The sequence below is a fragment of the Penicillium cataractarum genome (assembly GCF_028827025.1).
Source record: "Penicillium cataractarum strain IBT 29864 chromosome Unknown utg000001l, whole genome shotgun sequence".
In the NCBI taxonomy this organism is placed as follows: domain Eukaryota; kingdom Fungi; phylum Ascomycota; class Eurotiomycetes; order Eurotiales; family Aspergillaceae; genus Penicillium; species Penicillium cataractarum.
In genome coordinates this window covers 1,892,244-1,910,602 of record NW_026622737.1, presented here as the reverse complement: position 1 = coordinate 1,910,602, position 18,359 = coordinate 1,892,244, and the positions used below count along the sequence as shown (strand labels likewise).

General features: G+C 50.1%; 8 protein-coding genes across 8 annotated transcripts; 2 read left to right on the top strand and 6 right to left on the bottom strand.

Annotated features, from left to right (window-relative positions):
* Positions 1-778: 778 nt before the first annotated feature.
* Positions 779-2,227, bottom strand: N7496_000661 (uncharacterized protein; the record flags this gene model as incomplete). The annotated part of the gene is made up of 3 exons (XM_056693592.1): positions 779-1,399; positions 1,463-1,660; positions 1,730-2,227. The coding sequence occupies 3 exons, from the start codon at positions 2,225-2,227 to the stop codon at positions 779-781; spliced, it is 1,317 nt and encodes a 438-aa protein (XP_056560321.1).
* A 451-nt stretch (positions 2,228-2,678) lies between these two features.
* N7496_000660 (FAD-dependent oxidoreductase) lies at positions 2,679-4,157 on the bottom strand (the record flags this gene model as incomplete). Its single annotated transcript, XM_056693591.1, has 2 exons — positions 2,679-3,838; positions 3,899-4,157. 2 exons carry the CDS (start codon positions 4,155-4,157, stop codon positions 2,679-2,681), a joined length of 1,419 nt encoding a protein of 472 aa, XP_056560320.1.
* An 800-nt stretch (positions 4,158-4,957) lies between these two features.
* On the top strand, positions 4,958-6,024 carry N7496_000659 (YeeE/YedE family protein; the record flags this gene model as incomplete). The annotated part of the gene is made up of 2 exons (XM_056693590.1): positions 4,958-5,245; positions 5,320-6,024. The coding sequence occupies 2 exons, from the start codon at positions 4,958-4,960 to the stop codon at positions 6,022-6,024; spliced, it is 993 nt and encodes a 330-aa protein (XP_056560319.1).
* Positions 6,025-6,323: 299 nt separating this feature from the next.
* N7496_000658 (glutaminyl-peptide cyclotransferase family protein) lies at positions 6,324-7,523 on the bottom strand (the record flags this gene model as incomplete). Its single annotated transcript, XM_056693589.1, has 1 exon — positions 6,324-7,523. The coding sequence occupies one exon, from the start codon at positions 7,521-7,523 to the stop codon at positions 6,324-6,326; it is 1,200 nt and encodes a 399-aa protein (XP_056560318.1).
* Positions 7,524-7,758: 235 nt separating this feature from the next.
* N7496_000657 (uncharacterized protein) lies at positions 7,759-8,661 on the top strand (the record flags this gene model as incomplete). Its single annotated transcript, XM_056693588.1, has 3 exons — positions 7,759-7,972; positions 8,022-8,180; positions 8,246-8,661. The coding sequence occupies 3 exons, from the start codon at positions 7,759-7,761 to the stop codon at positions 8,659-8,661; spliced, it is 789 nt and encodes a 262-aa protein (XP_056560317.1).
* Positions 8,662-9,444: 783 nt separating this feature from the next.
* Positions 9,445-10,077, bottom strand: N7496_000656 (putative histone h1.3.; the record flags this gene model as incomplete). Its single annotated transcript, XM_056693587.1, has 2 exons — positions 9,445-9,864; positions 9,958-10,077. The coding sequence occupies 2 exons, from the start codon at positions 10,075-10,077 to the stop codon at positions 9,445-9,447; spliced, it is 540 nt and encodes a 179-aa protein (XP_056560316.1).
* A 1,930-nt stretch (positions 10,078-12,007) lies between these two features.
* Positions 12,008-15,884, bottom strand: N7496_000655 (mismatch repair ATPase MSH6; the record flags this gene model as incomplete). The annotated part of the gene is made up of 5 exons (XM_056693586.1): positions 12,008-12,706; positions 12,760-15,155; positions 15,206-15,386; positions 15,449-15,496; positions 15,561-15,884. 5 exons carry the CDS (start codon positions 15,882-15,884, stop codon positions 12,008-12,010), a joined length of 3,648 nt encoding a protein of 1,215 aa, XP_056560315.1.
* Positions 15,885-16,256: 372 nt separating this feature from the next.
* On the bottom strand, positions 16,257-18,328 carry N7496_000654 (tyrosine--tRNA ligase MSY1; the record flags this gene model as incomplete). Its single annotated transcript, XM_056693585.1, has 5 exons — positions 16,257-16,976; positions 17,029-17,374; positions 17,431-17,717; positions 17,773-17,926; positions 18,012-18,328. 5 exons carry the CDS (start codon positions 18,326-18,328, stop codon positions 16,257-16,259), a joined length of 1,824 nt encoding a protein of 607 aa, XP_056560314.1.
* Positions 18,329-18,359: the final 31 nt, after the last annotated feature.

Below are 18,359 nucleotides of genomic sequence, written 5' to 3'. Positions count from 1 at the left end.
CTCGACGTAGAGGAGTCGTTATGTACATATTATTGACTTTTTTTTTCAACTTCCCCAAAAGCATGAACTGCACTCCTTCAATGCAGCTCGCGGCACCACCCCCTTCACCGCGAGTGGCTTCCAAGCCACCCGACAACTCGGCGGTCTAAGAGTCGAAAAGGTACTCGAACAATCGGTGAAGAGCAATTGGGAAAGTCGCCATTGGCAGGGAAAATGACTGAACGTGACTCACGGGTCTAACGGGATGCATAAGGTCGCAGATTCCCAGTCGGAGTCCCGATAGGCGGGCACCATTTCAGGCGACTCGCGAGCCCGTGAGGGGGAAAAGCCGTGGTCAAGTGGCGCCCATGCGTCGTGGATTATGGGGGCTGGGCCTGAGTCTTAGTGGAGTGGAGTCCGAAGTGGGACAAATGGTGTGGATTGAAGGATTCTGCCGTAAAGCTTGCGAGGCATCTGTGGGTGGAGTCAGATCGAGGTACAATGCATATGATCGATGTAGAGGCGGAGGTGAAGAACTTGAGAGTGGATAGTGAAGAAGCGAAAGTTGGAAACGAAATACCTGAAGATGTTCGAAGTTGTTGTCGTTTGTTTTGTCTGCCCGGTCGCCTTAGGCCACCACATGACTACCACCGAGCTTGAGAACTATAGATACCCTACCCTCTTTTTGGTAAGTTTCACAATACTCCGAAGGTCAAAGCCCAAGGCAAAGATCCTAGCAAAACGTTTCTGCTTATCTATCTTATCTATGGAAGATCTCCCTGTCAGCCTAAGTACAACTTCACCGTAAAACAGCCCTCCACCCTTTCCGAGCAATAAACCCTTCCACCTCTTCATCCTCAAGAACATCCTGTCCTCGACGACCAGTGACAACACTCCTCTCAACTTCAGGTCCACGCACATAAAATGGCTCAAATCCTTTTGACCCTGTAGGTGAACCATCGCCAGACTGAACCCAAATTCTTTTCGATCTCCCTTCTCCAATAGAGATCTTTCTGGGTTCGAATCCTGAGCTCTCACGGTCCATGCTGAGATACCATCTCCGTTGGTGGATGGAGCCTATCGTGTTAGAAGACCCTGGGTATGCATTGTTTTTCCGGATTTGGTAGTCGATATCATCGTCGGAATGGTTTGCATGATCTGCTTCGGATTTGCACTCTTGCAATGATAACTGGTCATCGGTAACATCTTGCTTCTGTGTCTCGTCAGGTGGTGGGGGAGATGGAGACTCAGAACTAGAGGTAGCTGGCGGCGGCGGTGCTGTCGCGGACTGTGGAGCACGTCTCCGTCGTTTAGGCCCTTTTCGTGCTGGACGGGCGTAGTCGGTAGACTTGTCCATACGCAAGAGTAAGGTATAGCCTGGCGGTAGACGGGTACCATGCAGGCGAAGACGGATTTTGCGCTGTAGGAGTTGATATTAGCGGATTGATACGTATCGATATGTCAATATATTGGTTGAGCTTACACTTTTGAAAGCCTCTTGCAGTTTTGCACTATCCGAAATCGACTCTTGACGTGCAACTTCACCATCAGAAGAATCCGCTTGAGACTCATCGGTCTCTGGACACGACGTATCCTTGTTATAAGGCAAGACCTCATACTCTCCGGTATCCCAGATAATCAAGCTCCCAGTCTTAGCCGACGCAGTTTCAATAAGATGATTCTGTATCCCCTGGATTAGCATTCACATATCCCAGCGTCACGAATATATCTCCCGGATATACCATCATACCCAAAGACAATGGATACGAGTCTCCGTCGCATTCCTATTCAACCTTTCACTATTCGGATCTCCCGGTAATCCGTACATGATAGACCAACTCACAGAACTCGTCTCAGAGAACTGAAGTCGAAGATCATAGTGCGGTCCCGCAATAGGATGATCATGTTGATGGATGACAAAGTGGCGACCCGTGGGATGACTGTTACGTCGATAAAGATTGACATAGTCATTGATCGCCAAGCGCGGTGCTGCTTGCGAGATACTTTGAGGTCGAGCGCATTGGCTGAGCTTGGTTGAGAATATCCCCAGATGATCTGTGACTTCGACTTCTCCTGCTTCGATAGAGGCAAGCTCATGGCTTTCTGGATTGGAGACTAGTTTTCGCTTGGGTGGTGGTGAAACTGATGTCTTTAAGCTTGAGATGAGCGGTGGTGTACGCCGTCTTGCTGGCCGTTCGTTGAAGCCGAGCTCCTGCTCCTGGCTGGCTGTGCTCCAGGAACGTTTCATTTTGAATACAACCTGATTCCATCTGGGGATTCAATTGCGGGTGTACGAGGTCAATCAGAGAAGTGAGTTCAAATGAGATTGTTAAAAAAACAGTTGATGGAACAAGACATAGATAAGTATAGAATCCAGAGAGAGGCAAGTCCCGTCCCGTTTAGGTTCCGTTTATGCCGCTTACTACTCATTTCTAACGCCACCGGACTACGCATACCAGGAACAAATAGAGCCAGAAAATGAAATGAAGTAAAAGTAGTTTTGTACTAAAACTTTTGAGTGATCAATGCCCTCCTTTATTCATGCCAAGGGGTATCAAATGCTGAGAAAATGGCTGTAGACGCAAAACCCTCCAAAAATACCAAATATCAATGCCAAAGGCTGTTGACGTCATTCGTCTCGCCTGTCACCACTTCATCGTCCAATAGTACCTCGTTATCAATGCACTCTAAAAATGGTCTTAGCCGACTTGAACACTTTGAGGATTGTGGAAAATATCCATCGGGTCAATTTGCGCTTTGATGCTCCGTAATCTTGGAAGATTCGATCCCCAATAGGCTTCCTGGGCATTTTCGAGCGAGGGGTCGACATAGCCGGGATACGCGCCATAGACAGCACCTGGGCGGGAGGCAGAGATCAAATTATTGATGCCATTCAGGAAATCCTTGGTTGTCTTTGAGACTGGACCCAGGAGGCTGACTGCATAGGATTGCATCCACATGATTGTCTCGCGATGCGCGTAAGCTGTGGCATTCACTGGTACGTCGTTTGTGGCACCCGCCTCCAGATCGAAGATGATGAACCAGGCAAGTGTGCCCTTCATGGTAGACTCAAGGTAATTAAACAGAGAGTCTATACCTTCGTCCGGAATTTTGTCCTTAAAGGACATCGACTTGGCATAGAATGAGCATGGGATACCTCCAACGACCTGAAAGATGAGTTCCTCGGCTTGACTCGTGACCATACCCAGCCAGTCCGTTAGAATGATCACGCTTCCTTTATCTGCAGCCGGGAAATCCAGCTCTTTTTCCAAGCTCTTCCATTCATCGGGCGACCCAAAGAACGTCCCTGAGAGCAAGATCCCCGACTCGAACACAACGAGCTCACTCGAGACCTGACGGGTGAGGTTCTTGGTAAATATGAACCGCTGCCAATCTTTGACGAGCTGAGCGCGCTCTGCAGTGGTGCCCAAATTAAGTGTGTATGAGTACTGCACGGCTTGTGTCGGTGCGGGATGAGTGTTCAACTTGAACTTGGTGACAATGCCAAAGCTCGCAGCGGCACCCTTGATGGCGAACAGGACATCCTGATTTTCGGAGTCAGAGGCATTGACAATAGTCCCATTCGCAAGCACCACTTCGACTTCTCTGATATGATCGAGAGCCATCCCCCATTGCCGTGACATCGTGCCGAGTCCACCAATTGTAAAGTGACCACCCGTGCCGACACTTAGACAAGCTCCATGCGCCACGGCTCTATGGCCAGCATTGTAGAGTCGCGAGTGAAGATCTCCCAGCAAGGTACCCGATCCAACGGTAGCGACGTGGCTGGAGGGATCCATTGAGAAATCCTGAAGATTCTTCAGGTCAACGACCACTTCGCCATTGACTCCTCCCAGACCTAGGATATCACGACTGATCAGATTATGCGACGTTGACTCGGGGTTGACGGGTCACATACCATAGTTTCCGTAACTGTGCCCTCCACTGCGCGCCTGGACTTTGTAACCATTATTTGCCGCGCATTGCACGATGCTGGCGACCTGCTCGGAATTTTCTGGAAAGGTAACGGCAATTGGAGTAACTGGACGGTCAAGATTGTAAACAGACGGCGTTCGCAAGTGAAAGAAGGCGTCGCCTTGGAAAACCACGAGGCTCGGGTTGTGACCGACTGCGGCGAGGAGGCAGTCCTGGCCGGGGATGCTATGAGCGACTCCCATTTTGAGCGCACACCCCGTAGCCTCGAGGCCGTTGGTGGCTTCAAATTTGGGTTCTCAGATGGTGAGGTTTTTCTGAACGCGAAGGGCTGAAGGGAGAAGGGTGAAAGGCACGACGCCTGCACCTTCCGCCCCTGCGAGGAATGCAACAACCCTGACTACCCTGGATGCATTTCATATTCCAAGTCAATCAAATGACAATAATGCCGATAGTGAACTGTCTTGGCTATGGCCCATACTCCCCAACTAAACCTATATACTGGAAAGTCTGGAGAATTTCTCCGCCCTTTTCCCCCTCGTATACTTCCCCATATTTCCGGTGGCTTATTCAGGAACACACATGGCCCAGTATGACAAGAACGACAAACTCATAAGGTTCAAATAACGACTATCAAACAGTACTATATTTCCACTCTTCTATCTTCTCTCTATAGGCATCTCTTGCAGATCCACTTCCTCCCAAATTCGGGGAGTTTGCGCGGCCTCGGGGACCAAACCCGCGCGGATGTGGTCCCCGAATTTCATTTCAAGATTGCGTGAATGTGCAAAGTCTATTTGCAATCGGCGACGGGGAACTCATGGAGGGCTCTTGGGCGACTCGGGCTTCTTAGAAAATGCCATTTCTTTGTTCATATATCTATCTAGGCTACGATATCCCATCCCGGTGCTTAAATCCCTTCTATCATCAAGCAACCACGACAACCCCCTTGAACTATATGGCTTGCATGACATCGATCTCTTCAAATATCCGTTCTTCATAAAGTTTATCCGCTCACGAGAGCTCAACATCACCCGTCGCAATCATGTTCACCCCCGTTCACACCTCCCTCGGTGCCCTGTTACTCTTCCAGGGCTCATCGGGGCTACTCGTCCATAACGGAGCGGTCTTTGGAATTTCCTCACTCCTTTCCGGTTCGGTTTTCAATCCAAATCAAGATAATGTTCCCATTATCGCGGGTTTGGTCTCCAGCGTTCTGCCGGTGTACTTCCTGGCGCCGTCCTTGATCCCGAGCTACCCTGCTGCTCCGCATACTTTGGCCTCCGTCGCGGCAACGCTGGGTGTGGGTATCCTACTAGGATGGGGAACGAAGGTAGGAAGAACCAGTTCAATATATTATTAAAGAAGAAGTAAAAAAAGCTGACCCGTTCCTCGCTATGGTTCTAGAATGGTCGCGGCTGCACTTCGGGCCATATGCTGTGTGGTCTTTCCCGTCTCTCGCCACGCTCGTTGATTTCGACAGCTCTCTTCTTTACTACCGCCCTAATCACAGCAAATGTCGTCTCCGGTGGTAACAATATCCCGTCTTGTGGTGATCTCCCTTGCTACACGCCAGTATACCCATCATCGCCAGAGATGGCCTTCATGGCTGGGTCACTGCTTCTATCAACCATCACAAACTTCATCGTCGTACCAAAGGCGCTGCAGCGATCAGAGGAAAACAAGACTCTCTTCGCATATCTGGCAGGACTGGAGTTTGGCCTCGGTCTGTTGATCTCCGGCATGGCGGACTCCGCCAAGGTTCTGCGTTTCTTCGCTATCCTAAGTGATCCTTCCCGCTGGGATCCATCATTGGCACTGATCATTCTTTTCGGAATCGGTCCATCGCTAGTCACTTTCTTGACTCATAAGCCGGGCCAGACAGCCGAGAAAGAACATGAACCGACAAAGCCTACGTTGGCCGAGAAATGGCGACTGCCCACCGCTACTGTGTCCGATATTGACTGGCGTTTCGTGGCTGGTTCGATCGCCTTTGGTGTTGCTTGGGGTCTGCAAGGAGTGTGTCCCGGTCCATCAATTCTTCGCTCGGTTCTCCAACCAACCTGGGGACTGGCGACGATGACTGGATACATGTTGGGCAATTTGTTCTAGATAGATCGCGGCAGATACACGAGTCACAACCCATAGAAAGTTGTATTGTAAATATATAATAGAACGCCACCCAGTGGCACTGTGTTTAAAATAATGACGATGATTTATACACTATTTCCCAAAACCAGATCAGCATAGGTTCTCGACGTTGGAGACTGATATATGAATCCAACATGAAACTCAGGAATACTAAATTTCCAAACATGAATTGGGTATATAATATGCAATGCATGCACGAAGCAAGTGCGTGTATGAACCGAAATAAAACATCAAAAGGAAACAGAAAAGGATAGAGTAGCTTACAACTCGGTCTTTTTGTTTAATCGGATAGCCTCCGACTCATCAAGGTCCTCTTCACGCCGCACCTTATCCCCGTGGTCAAGGAACCCGTCTAGCTCCATCCACTCTGCGGCGAATGCAGTCATTAGAACACTCCAATCTTTCACTGTATCCATGTCCAGGTGCTCAGCATCGTCGTCCGCCGTGTGCCATACTGATGGGAAGCCCTTAAAGGGTGCAAAGTCGATGAGGTGAAGAATTTCCACTCCTCTCGCCAGAAAAGGTAGATGGTCATCTTGAATTCCGCCGAATGCCATGACTTGATGTGAGTCCTTTGATGTATCAATAAACCATGGGTCGGTGGAGGTGGACTTCAGATGTCCAAGAGATCGGAGTCGCTTCTCGAGGGCGCCGAGGCTTTGATAAGCCCAGTGGGTCGTTGGGTAATAGGACTGAATATTAGGACTCTTTGCACCGAGAAGGTCAAGTAGCACAAAGAGAGATATAGATGATAGAGGTGTTTTGAACGTCGACATGGCAGGGTTCATCTGAGTCTCCCAGTGTTCAGCGAGAGAACGCGCACCGTATAATGAATCAGTAGACGTCCACTCCTTGAAAGCCTCTTCACCATCAAGGAAGAGGACCTGTATTCCATGGTGCTCGTCCAAGAGATCCATGCCTTCAGCTTCCATCGCCGCCCATTTCTTGTCCAAGGCAGAATCAATGCTGCGCATAGCATGCATAATCATGGCACATGGCGCAGCGCTATCGATAGCTCCAATAAAGCCCTCCGGTTCCAGTTTGCTGTCATAATGGGCAACTAATGTCAATCGGCCCACATCTCCCTTTGCGGTCCCCGGTGGATCTCGGTATGCAATAAAGTTGACAAAGGGGACGTCTTTCCCATGGGATACTGGAGTCTTTGAGGTCGAATTCTGGAAGTCAATCTGCCATTCTGGCAGTGTTGTTCGGAAGAAGGTTGCGAAGTGTTCGAGGACCGCCGTATGGCCAGGGGTGCCAGGGACGCGAGGTTGTAGGATTGGCGAAAACAAAGCACCGGTGTGAATGTCAAAGTCTTGACTTGGCCGTGGCAGTGCTTTCAGTGTATCCTCCGAAAGCTTCTCGTAGGCTTCTCCGGGGATCAAAAGGAGCAGTAAGCCGAGGTATAGATAGAGGAAGTGGCCACGGAGGCAGCGGAGGTCGCAATAAGCCGTAGACATGGCGTTGTAGCGAGTGACTAGCGGTTCATGACTTTTCAAGCCGCATCAATGATGAACTTGACGCCCAGGCCAGCTAGGCACGCTAGGGTATCTCCAAAGGATTGAGTGTAGTTGTCAATGTAACGAGTCCCTGTCTCCAAACAAAGCGGACCTTCCAAGGCGGTCACGGCGGGCGGTTTTGACGCAACTTTCGGAGAAGCTTGAAACCTCCGCAACGCCGACATTTGCGACAATCATGCGAATCCTCTTCCACCCTCAATTGCGCACTGCGCTTCCAAAGTCTGTCCAAAGAGATCTTTGTGCTCGAGTATGGACCCGTTTCAAATCACAGGCTCCGCGACCATCCCGTCGTCAGGAAGCAGCTTCGCCCGCACCTAAAGACTTGAGCGCCGCGACAACACGAACTTCCTCTCCTGCAGGCGCTGCCGCTAAGATAAGCATCAGGAGAGGTATTGAACCCCAAATTATTTGAATTGCCATGTACTAATTAAAGTATAGGACCCCCGGAGCGCATTTTGGTCTACTATGGAGGAACGGGCCGGTCCATGTTCCTAGGCATACTGCGGGTGACGACAATTCTTCTCTTTGGTGGAGCTTGCTTGATCATTGCTCCCTCTTGTTACAATGCCGACAATGCATGGTACATTACACCATTGGGTATGTCCCCTTTGCTGATTCCATTCTCTGGAAATATCCCATTATTGACATCTTCCCTTCTACAGTGATTGCTGGCGGCGCATTGCCAATGTTCTTTGTCGCTTATACATCAGCACCCTACGTCAGCTTCATTCACCTCGCACTCCCCGCATTCGCAAGGAAATCCCGCGAGACGGCTATCCAATACGCAAAAGACCTACCACCCACAACTACATTGATTCTCACAACGACGAGGTTCAATGCAATTCCCCGACAGACGGCGGTCCGTCTAGGAGATATTATGCCCGATAAAAGTCCATTTCGTCCTGTGACTTTCCGAAACGTGAATCCCGCTCCCCGGTCTTGGTGGATGGGCAGGCCTACCACGCAATTCTTTGCGGCTGATCACAGTCAGCCTGGCAGACAATCAACGGCATTCTATCCTGAGCTGTGGCCGGATATCTACAAGAGGATACAAAGCCAAGTGGCGCAGCGGCGATGAGAGGATTGCGTTGTTGAATTTATTTACCTTCTGTATTATAGCGATCATCTTCTACTGACAAATGTCTGGATACAGTGGATGCTCAAGGAAATGAAGCCACCATTCTCACAAAGATCCAGCTTTTATATTTTTCAGCTTCCATTATTCTAAAACCCTTCTCATGACAGATCCGATAGTCTCTTGAAAATGCTAATGCCTCAAGGTCGATATCTTTCGACCTACGCTTACGTCTACGGTTTTAACTGCCAGCCGAGGTTAACGCATCAAAAAGCCCCTGTGGGACATCATGCGTTGCTGTCACCTCGAAACTAGAATGCAGCCCATTTATGCTTAAATGGTAAATACAACGCCACAAAGCCCATTCCCTAGTTCACCGGGCATGGAAGGGCAACATCAGGCCAGCATCCGCATAAGTACCTGGCTAAATGCTGCACAGGCTATTTGTGCTGGAGATGCAGATCAAAAAAGCGGAATCTCATATCCTGTAGCACTAGAAATGGGAGAAACATCAAGCCGGCATCAGCACAAAGACTTGACTGGATGCTGTGCTGGAAAGGCAGCTCAGACCACAAGAAAGCCGATTCACGATAGCATCAGCAACGGAGAGACAATCAAGTCACCACCAGCCTGACGACTTGGCTAGACGCTGTGCAGGCCATGTCGAAAACAAAAAGAGGGAAAAAACAAGCAAAAAAAGGGGGAAGGAGAGATAACGCAAGGGGGCGAAGCGTATGGGAAAAACGGAAAAAAACGCTCAAATCCTTCCAGCGTACCGCGTGACGGTCACATCTCATCCTCGGCCAACTCGAAACCCTCGTCCTCAAACTGCATACCCGGCAGACACCCAAACACCGTGGCTGGGTTCACCATGGCGTGGGCTCCGGTGGTAGGGGCAGCAGTGGTCTGCGGCACGCTGGCCTGTGTTGTGGCGGTCTGCGCTCCAGCGTCCATGGCTACGGTGGCCTGGGGCTGCGCGGTCTCTGCATCGGAAGCCTGAGACTTGCGAGGACGACCACGGCGGCGGCGAGCAGGCGCGGCAGCCGCGGGGCTTGCGCCAGAGGAAGGGCCAGCATCGTCACCGTCGCCGTTGCCGGGGGCGGGCTCGGGATTCTTTCTCGCGAGCTTCTGGAGGGAACCCCGGTACATGGTTTTGGCCGAGGCGATGGTGATATCGGCCCGGGCTGCAAGCTTCTCGAAGTCCACCTATAAGAGTGAAAGAAGGGAGTGAAATTAGCCAATCGCCCTTTGAAGGTGTAATGATACGATATCAAATTCGGGTGAGATGGGAGTACAAACCTTGCCAGAGTCCTTGTCAAAGCAGAGGTGAGCAAACAGCAGGATGCGGATCTCACTGGGAGTCATGCCGAGCATGTGCTCCCCATAGCGCGAAGCGGGGGTGGTCTTGGAAGGCGGCATGGTTGGGGAGCGGGAGGAGAGTGTGAGAGTAGCTGGGAGAGTAGCTAGGAGAGTGTGAAAGTAGGTAGGAGAATGGGAGAGTGTGGGAGTAGTTGTGCGTTGGAGAAGTGAGGTTTGATGTGTTGAAAAAGTTGTACGTTTGAGTGAACCAGTTGCGATTCAGAGAAGAGCAGTTTCCTTTTCTCCAGTCGCAGTAGTTGAGAGATAGAAGGATGAAGAAAGTTGAAGCGAAGAAAAAAGATTAATAAATGAGTTGAAAATGTCGAGAATAGAAATTTAATATTCCGGAAAAAAGAAAGAGTTCGTATACTTCGGCTCATGAAGATGACTCCTAAGACTGCTAGGCTCACGAAAAACCTATTACGACCGAGCTTCTATACATATAGTACCACACTTTTATATAGGGAAACCGTAATTAGGCTATAACCATAGCTCCTATATTACTCTAGATACTACGTATATCTTATTTAGAAAGTCGACATAGTTATCTGTCCTTCTGCTCATTATAGAGTAATTTCATATATGATGCTTCCTATATTTCGCCTACAATTCCGCTTTCTTTATATATTACTCGATATCTATCATTAAGTGGAAAGTAATACGAATGTGAGAGTTATAAACATCAATTAGGTAATTAATATCTTAAGACTAGCGCCGATGAACCAACACTGAGATTGCATCGCCAACGAGGACTGTATGATACTCTCCACTTCCGAAGATGACCGGAAATATCTATAGAACTTTAGAAGACTCAATGGAACCAAAATCTTTACAAACACCCGTTCTGGAATAGTATATAGGTATCGATCTAAGTTGCAGACTATCTACAACCCTGGCAGAATAAGCATACTTCCCGCTCTATATGAAGCCCCTTGGGTATGTACAGAAGTGTCCAGTTTTCCGAGGTCCTGCAGGTAGAGCTTTGGTACTTGGAGATATTAGATACGAAAGCACGTTACTAGAAAGTTCATCAGGGCTGGGGGCAAGAAATTCATCCTATCCGATTAAATTGTCTACGCTGCTTAACAAGGGCTTACCCGGAATGAAGGTCGAATACCGTGGCATTTAGGGGGGAAACAGAGAGCTAGGAGCATAACGAATGGTGTAGGGTAGGATGACCAAAATCAACTGTTATGGTCTTCTTTGAGCATCAGTGTGAAAATGGAACTATGGGCGAACACAGGTATGCCGTTTCCTGCCGGAAATTACTACCTAAACAAAGCTCCAGCATCATCATCATCATCATCATCGAGTTTAAGACTCAAAGGATGCACTAGACGGGCGAGAAATCAATACCCAAAGCCTCTTGGCATATGATTAGCGACCCCGAAGAAGGGCTTCAGGGCGTATGAAAGTGGCCGGACAAGGCTTTGGCATGATGCTTGAAATGAAGATTCAAAGGACAGGCAGGAAAACAATACGCCAACCTTTTGGGCAAATGATTTAGGAGACATTTAAAAAGACGTCTCGAAAGAGGGGAGCTGGGTTGTATGTAGCAGCAATCTCGTCAGAGCTCCAGCTTCCATTCTATGCACAACCACTGTACATTCTCTCAAAATTTCGGAGGGAAGAGTACGATACCTGGGTAAAGATAACGTGATAAAGTCCAGCCGAAAATTCAGAGGATGAACCGGCGTTGAAAAGACAAGTTTGAAGTCTGGGTTGCTTGGATACGTGGGCTCCGACATGAACCGTAATGAGCAGAGAAGGCGAGTTAGAGGGAAACATGAACAAAGGAAATTATTCCTGAAATAAAATGATATTTTGAGACAGAGAAATCCAAAAGTAGCACTGCCCATATTAGTGTTGGAGATAGCCCCAGAACACCTCTTGGCCCGAGATATAAAAAAACAAAGTAAAACATGACAAGTAGTACAAGCTGACACGCACACATCAAGAAATCACATAGCTATACCAACCTAGTATATCCCTACAGAGCTTCAATGGCCTTGCGCAAGACCTCCAGTCCCAGGTCAGTGACAGCACCGCCTTCCTCATCATCTTCCGCAGTCGCCTCACGCAGTGCCCAGGCGACATCACTCCACCAACCCAGTCCAATAAAGCTGCCACCCTTGCGACGCTCAAGGCTCTCCTTGAGTCGACTAGTGTGCTCCCACTGTTGAGCGGCAACCTCTGCGCGTTCAATGACCTTGTTCGAGATGCCACACATAGATGCACAGTGCATACCGAAACTGCCCTCTGCGACGCCACTCTCCAGTTTATAGAGGAAGGTGACACGGCGCTCGGCATCGTCGACATGAATCGCCATACGTTTGGGGGCGATCTCGGGGTGATGCTCGAATTCTGCGGCCAGAGAATGGTAGTGTGTAGCGAAGAAACCCATAGCACCAATGTGTGTAGCAATATGGTGCAAAACGGCCTGCGCGACGGCGACACCATCGTACGAGCTAGTTCCACGGCCCAGTTCATCCAGAATCACGAGCGAACGGGGGGTAGCTTCGGACAGGATCTTCTTCGTCTCGGACAGTTCAACGAAGAAGGTTGATTGCGCGGCGAAAATGTTGTCATTTGCTCCCAAACGGGACATAATGCGGTCGACTGGGGTCAGGCGGGCAGACTTGCAAGGGAGATAGCAGCCAATTTGGGCCATAATTACCGCGACACAGGTCTGGGGATTGTTAGTAATAGTTCTTAAAATCAAAATTTGGGGGAGATACATACCATGCGAAGAAGGGTAGATTTACCAGCGGCGTTAGCACCTGTGAGCAAATCGATGTTTGCATTCTTGCCACCGAGCTGGACATCGTTGGGAATAAAGTCCTCCACGGACGAAAGAAGACAGGGATGCCGCAGTTCTTCAAACTCGAGAACACTCCGCTCATCATCCACGAAGACAGGGCGGCAGCTAGGCTGGCCCAGCGAAGCAGATGCCTTGGCCAGACTAATCAAGCAATCCAGCTGGGAGACAATCCGAACGGCAGCAAGCCATGTACCATAATGCTCATCGAATCTGGCATGGAATCTACCGGCAACTTCCTTCACGATTTGGCCGTGGGTCTCCTGGGCTTCTTGCAGTTTGCGGATCAGACTGCGCAGTTCGGGGAAGTAGTAGCGCTTCACCTGCTTCGTGGCGGACATCTGATCCCAGTTCTTTGGGATATTCTTGACCTTGACGGGGACCTCGAGCTGGTAAATCTCCTTTCCGTTGTCACGGTAGCAGATCGCAGTCGAGCCTAGGTCTCGGCGCGCCTTTTTCAGAACGCTGTCGAGTTCCTTGTGCAGCTGTTCAATAGTATCCTGGGAGTTGTCAAAATCGGCCTCAACGCCGGTCTCTGGAACCAAGATTCCATTCTCCTTCGCCTTGGACCGATCGAATGCAGTCTTCCAGTATGAGAGCAGCGGGGTCAGATCGGGCATCCCCTCAATAAGTTGTCCAATGACACCGTCGCCAGCACCACTATCATTGAGAAGGCCCATGGTGTATTCGATCTGTTCAAATCCTTCAAGGACACGAACAAAGTCCTGAGCCTTGCAGACTCCTGCATGAACTCGTGAGATAAGTCGTTCCAGGTCGGGCATCTTGGTCAACTGTGAAGAGAACTGATCGCGAGTGCCAGGGTCAGCATTCAAGGCATCAACGGCGTCAAGCCTAGCATTGATGCGCTTAGCGTCCATCAATGGGTGGCAGACCCATTGCTTGAAGGTTCGCTTTCCGAACGGCGTAATACACCGGTTCAACAGTTGGAACAGGGTACCATCTTGACCACCATCGAAAGAGTTTGCAAAGATTTCCATGTTGATCAGGGTCTGGCCGTCCAAAACCAGGCTAGAAGCCTTCTTGATAGGGTCGTACCACGTAAAGTTGCCGATGGTAATTAGGTCTCGCTCGATCTTCAGAACACGCAGGTATTGTGTCAGAGCGCCAAAGGCAGACATAAGCAACTCTTTATCCCGTGCCTGACGAAGGACCTCAGGCCAGGCCTTGACATTATCATCATCCGCAGAGACGAAATATTCACTGGCATCAAGTTCCTTCACAGTGATGTCTGCTTCCCAGAATTCCTTGCCCGGCTTGAGATAGTTCCAGATAGTTGTAGGCCCAGTGTTGTTCTTGAGAATACGCATGACCTTTTGCGAGACACATCCCTTCTCGAGCAGCATCTCCTGGGGGCGAGTTTGAGCGACAAATGTCTCAAACTTTGTCATATCCGCATCGTCCACAAACTCTGAAACGAAAAATTGGCCCGTGGCCGTATCAACAAAGGCGAGACCGAATGCGGGGCGGTCATCCTCAATGGCTTCCTTAATAGCAACACAGTACGTCGACATATCATCCTGCAGCATTGAACCCTCAACAAGAGTACCAGCAGTAAGGACGCACGCGAGTTCACGCTTGATAATCTTGTCCTCCTTTCCACCTTTTTTAGCGTCTCGCTCGCGCATTTCCTTGCCAAGAGCGGACTCGGATTGGTCAACGCGAGCAATCTTGAAGCCCTTGGCAACAAATTGATTTGCCCAATGAGGCAGACTCATTTCTGGAACACCAACCATGCGCATATTCACTCTGTCAGTGAGTTTGAGGTCGAACAGCTGGTGGCCGATGGTGGCATCGTTCTCGTAGAGCTCATAAAACTTGCCCTTCTTGAAGAAAACCACCGTATCCCAGAATTTCTGCTTGATCTCCCAATATTGCTTCTCGAAAGGTGAGAACTTGGACCAGGCCAAAGGCGGAATGTAGATGGTGCGTGGGTCATGGTCAGGATGGCCCGGGGGATTCCCGTCAATATCCTTGATGTTTGCAAGCCAGGGGTATCGCTCTTCGGGCTCTCTGGTGTGGGCCTTCTCCTTCTTTGCGCTAGCTGGTGTCTTTCTCGTGGCTTGTACCACACGCTCCTTGCGAGGTTTAGTGCTTTCCGGGTCAAACTTCCACTTAAGAGCAGTCCCAGCTGAGCCCTCGGGGATATCCAAATCGAGGTCTTCGTCGGTAGGAGGGGGTGGGGTTACAGAAGCGGCGCGATTTGAGTTCTTTCGCGAAGGTGTGGTAGCCGGTCGCTTGCGTTTCTTTGGTGCAGCGACTTCGTCATCAGAATCATCGGCAACAACAAAGTCGTCCATTTCTACACTCGGTCAGAAATGCTCCGGGGCGTACAAAAATTATTTGACATACCATCATCCGAGTATGCGGCCTCCCCCGCTTCTTGGAACTCATCCTCGCTGTCAGGAGAGGTCTTCCTACGCTTGGCGGCGCGTCCATTGGCATTGTTTTTGCGACTCGGGCGGAAGATGACATCGTCATCATCCTCACCCTCCGAGTCAGACTCCTTGTAACTGACTTGCTTTTTCTTGGCCTGGACGAAGGAAAATAAGTTTCATATACCGATGTGAAAAGGGATGTGTGCAGTTGACATACTCGGCGCGAAGGAGACATCGCGGTGTCCTGGATTTCGTCGCGTCCTGACTGGAGAGGAGAGGGAAAGGTTAGCAGGGGAAGAGGTTGGGAAGAGAAGAGGAATCAGACGTACTTTTACCTTGTCTCCGTTTTCCTCATCCTCCTCTGGGATGGGAAGATCACTACTCGGCACAGGAGTCAAGTCCTGAGCAAAGCTGGAGAAATTCCTCTTCGGGGTAGGTTTCACAGCACTGACTCCTCGTTGCTCGCCGGCTCTCTGGGCTGGGGACGACGCGGGTTCGCGGGGCTTGTCATTCGACGGAGCTGCAGGTGAGGATTTCTGGAAGAATCCCAGGATTGACTTTTGGTTCTTCATATTCTGCGTGCTCGAGGTCGTCCGCTTCAGAGCTGCTTGGGGTGGGGTCGCAGTCGGCGATGAGGCGGAACCCTTCGCCATTGTCGATGATCCTATTTACCACGATACTTGGAAGATCAATGGAAGTGCAATATAGTGTTGATATTCCAACAATCACGGTAGATCTGTAGGTGTGACAGGGAGATCGGATGACAGGGGAGAGGATGAGACATGAGACGATTGCCGATAAGGCGCGGATCGCGTCGACGCGTTGAGTGGTTCCCAAGTCTTGGCGTCTCCACGTTCATACTCGACAGGTCAATTTAGAGATTTAGTAGTCATTGACCAAAGTCTGGGTTCGATTATAGCAAGATTTGGAAGGCTTCAATGCATATTGTACAATAGATCATGCTACACCAGGTTTAAAAATACAAGTAGAGATATCATCCGTCATCTTTACAAACACCGTTGGAATCATTCCTTCGACTCGGTCGATTCCGCCTCCTCCCATCCAGGAGCAGTCAGCCCCTTAGCACGGAAGTCCTCGTCGCTAATGATCTCAATCATCTTAAACTTCCACTTTCCGAGCTTCAGCATCAGAAGGTTGTCGCCAATGATGTACTCCTGAGTCTTCTCGGCAGGCCAAGGGCGGATAGGAGTAAACGCAAGATCATCGGACATAGGCCCGCTGTCACCGGGACGGCTACCCACGTAGGCGCCGTTGTTCACAATAACACGGTGGCCCTCGCCCTTAGAAGCTACTAGACCAGCAGACCAAAGAATCTTGTTGAAGGATTGGTTGTGAACCAAGGACTTAGGAAGAGTGACCCGAGCATTGGGCATGTTGGCAAAGTTGGTCTGAGACGCATACTGGTTTCCAGACTGGGGAGTCACGAAGCCTGAGGTAGAAGATTGGGCATGGCTGGCGGGAGGAGTCGTGGTCCGAGGCATAGGAGAGGGCTCGCTGGTTGACGACCGGGGCCGGAACAGCTGGCGATGCTGAAGCGAAACGGCATCGGCTTCCTCTTTACCGTGAATCAGCTCGACAAATTCATAGGCCAGTTTGTGCTGGGCTACCCGCTTCGAAGCATCCTTGTTTTGCTCTTCCATGATGGAGGCAATCTCGGGCAGCGGGATGAAGGTAAACAGCTTGAGATATTTCTCGATGGTATCATCAGGTGTACGGACAAAGAACTGGTAATCGTTAGTCACGGATCAAATGATGAGTATGGCAATCCTAACTCACCTGGTAGAGTTCAAAAGTGGAAGTCATGTCCTTGTCCAGCCAGATCGCATTACCCGCGGACTTTCCGAACTTTTCTCCGGATGGCGCGGTCAGAAGAGGAGTGGTGAATCCGATGGGCCGGTCCAGCTCCGACTCCAGAGGATTGCGAAGCTGTTCGTCGGCGGTGTTGCGGCTGATCGCCTTCACGGCATCCATTCCAAACAAGATATTGCCATATTGGTCGGATCCTCCAACTTGCACCTGGGTACCCTTCTGGAACATGGTCCACCAATCCCATGCCTGGAGGAGGGGGTAAGAGAACTCGGCGAAGGACATGCCGTCACCCTGGCTCAGTCGGTTCTTGACACTGTCCATGTTTGTCAGAAAATCACTCAATGGCCAGAAGCATTTATGCAGACTTACGTGTCTCGCCCCAGCATAGGGCCAAGTCGCATGTATGCTCCCAAATCCCGCAGAACTTGAATAAAAGGCATCGAGTTCCACCAAGTGTTGTTGTTGAGCAGCGCCCGTTTCCAAATAGGTTTCCTCTCATAGCCGTGTCGTCGACCATACTGCTCGATGCTTGTGCCCAACTTCTTCAATTGCATGTGCATGCTAGCCATATTCGCTTTGCGAATAGAGGAATGGACTTGCTCGCGTCCCTTCAATCGCCCTGTTGGGTCACCCACTCGAGAAGTGGCACCACCCAGCTTTATGATGATCAGTCCCGAGTCTTTCTAGATTAAACAAGCTGAATAGACTCACCAGGAAGGTCACTGGTAATCCCCAAACATATCCCCAAGCCAATACCATGAAAGGCAGCATATGTCCAACGTGCATCGAAGGTGCCGTGGGGTCGATTCCGACGTAGATACCAGCTCTCTTCTCGGTGAACACTTTGTGTAGTAGATCGCGCTCTCTGTAACCCAAAGCAAAATATTAGTCTTCGCTAACAAAATAGACCAGCCTCAAGCAACCCCAGGCTAAAAGAATAGCATTCGTACCCAACAACATCATGAATCAATCCTCGCTCCTCCAGGTGGGCCGCGAAGTTCTTCCGCTTCCCTGCCTTGATCTCCTCTGCATGTCGAGCCCATTCCTCCCTTCCTTCCTGCATGCGCTGAAGATACTTCTGTGTAATAAATCTCCTTTGTTGCGTCGGGCCGGATTGGTGTGAAGAAAGAAGCGGACGACGGATTTCGCATCGTAGCGGATTTGTTTGCGCCGTAACGCCAAAGCTACGCGCTCCGCATGGTGCCCTCGGGGGAAGACGAGGGTTGCGACAAGTCGCTCGGGGGAGCGGTGCCGTCCGTGGCCACATTGGACCGGTTTGTAAAAGCAATTTAGAGCAA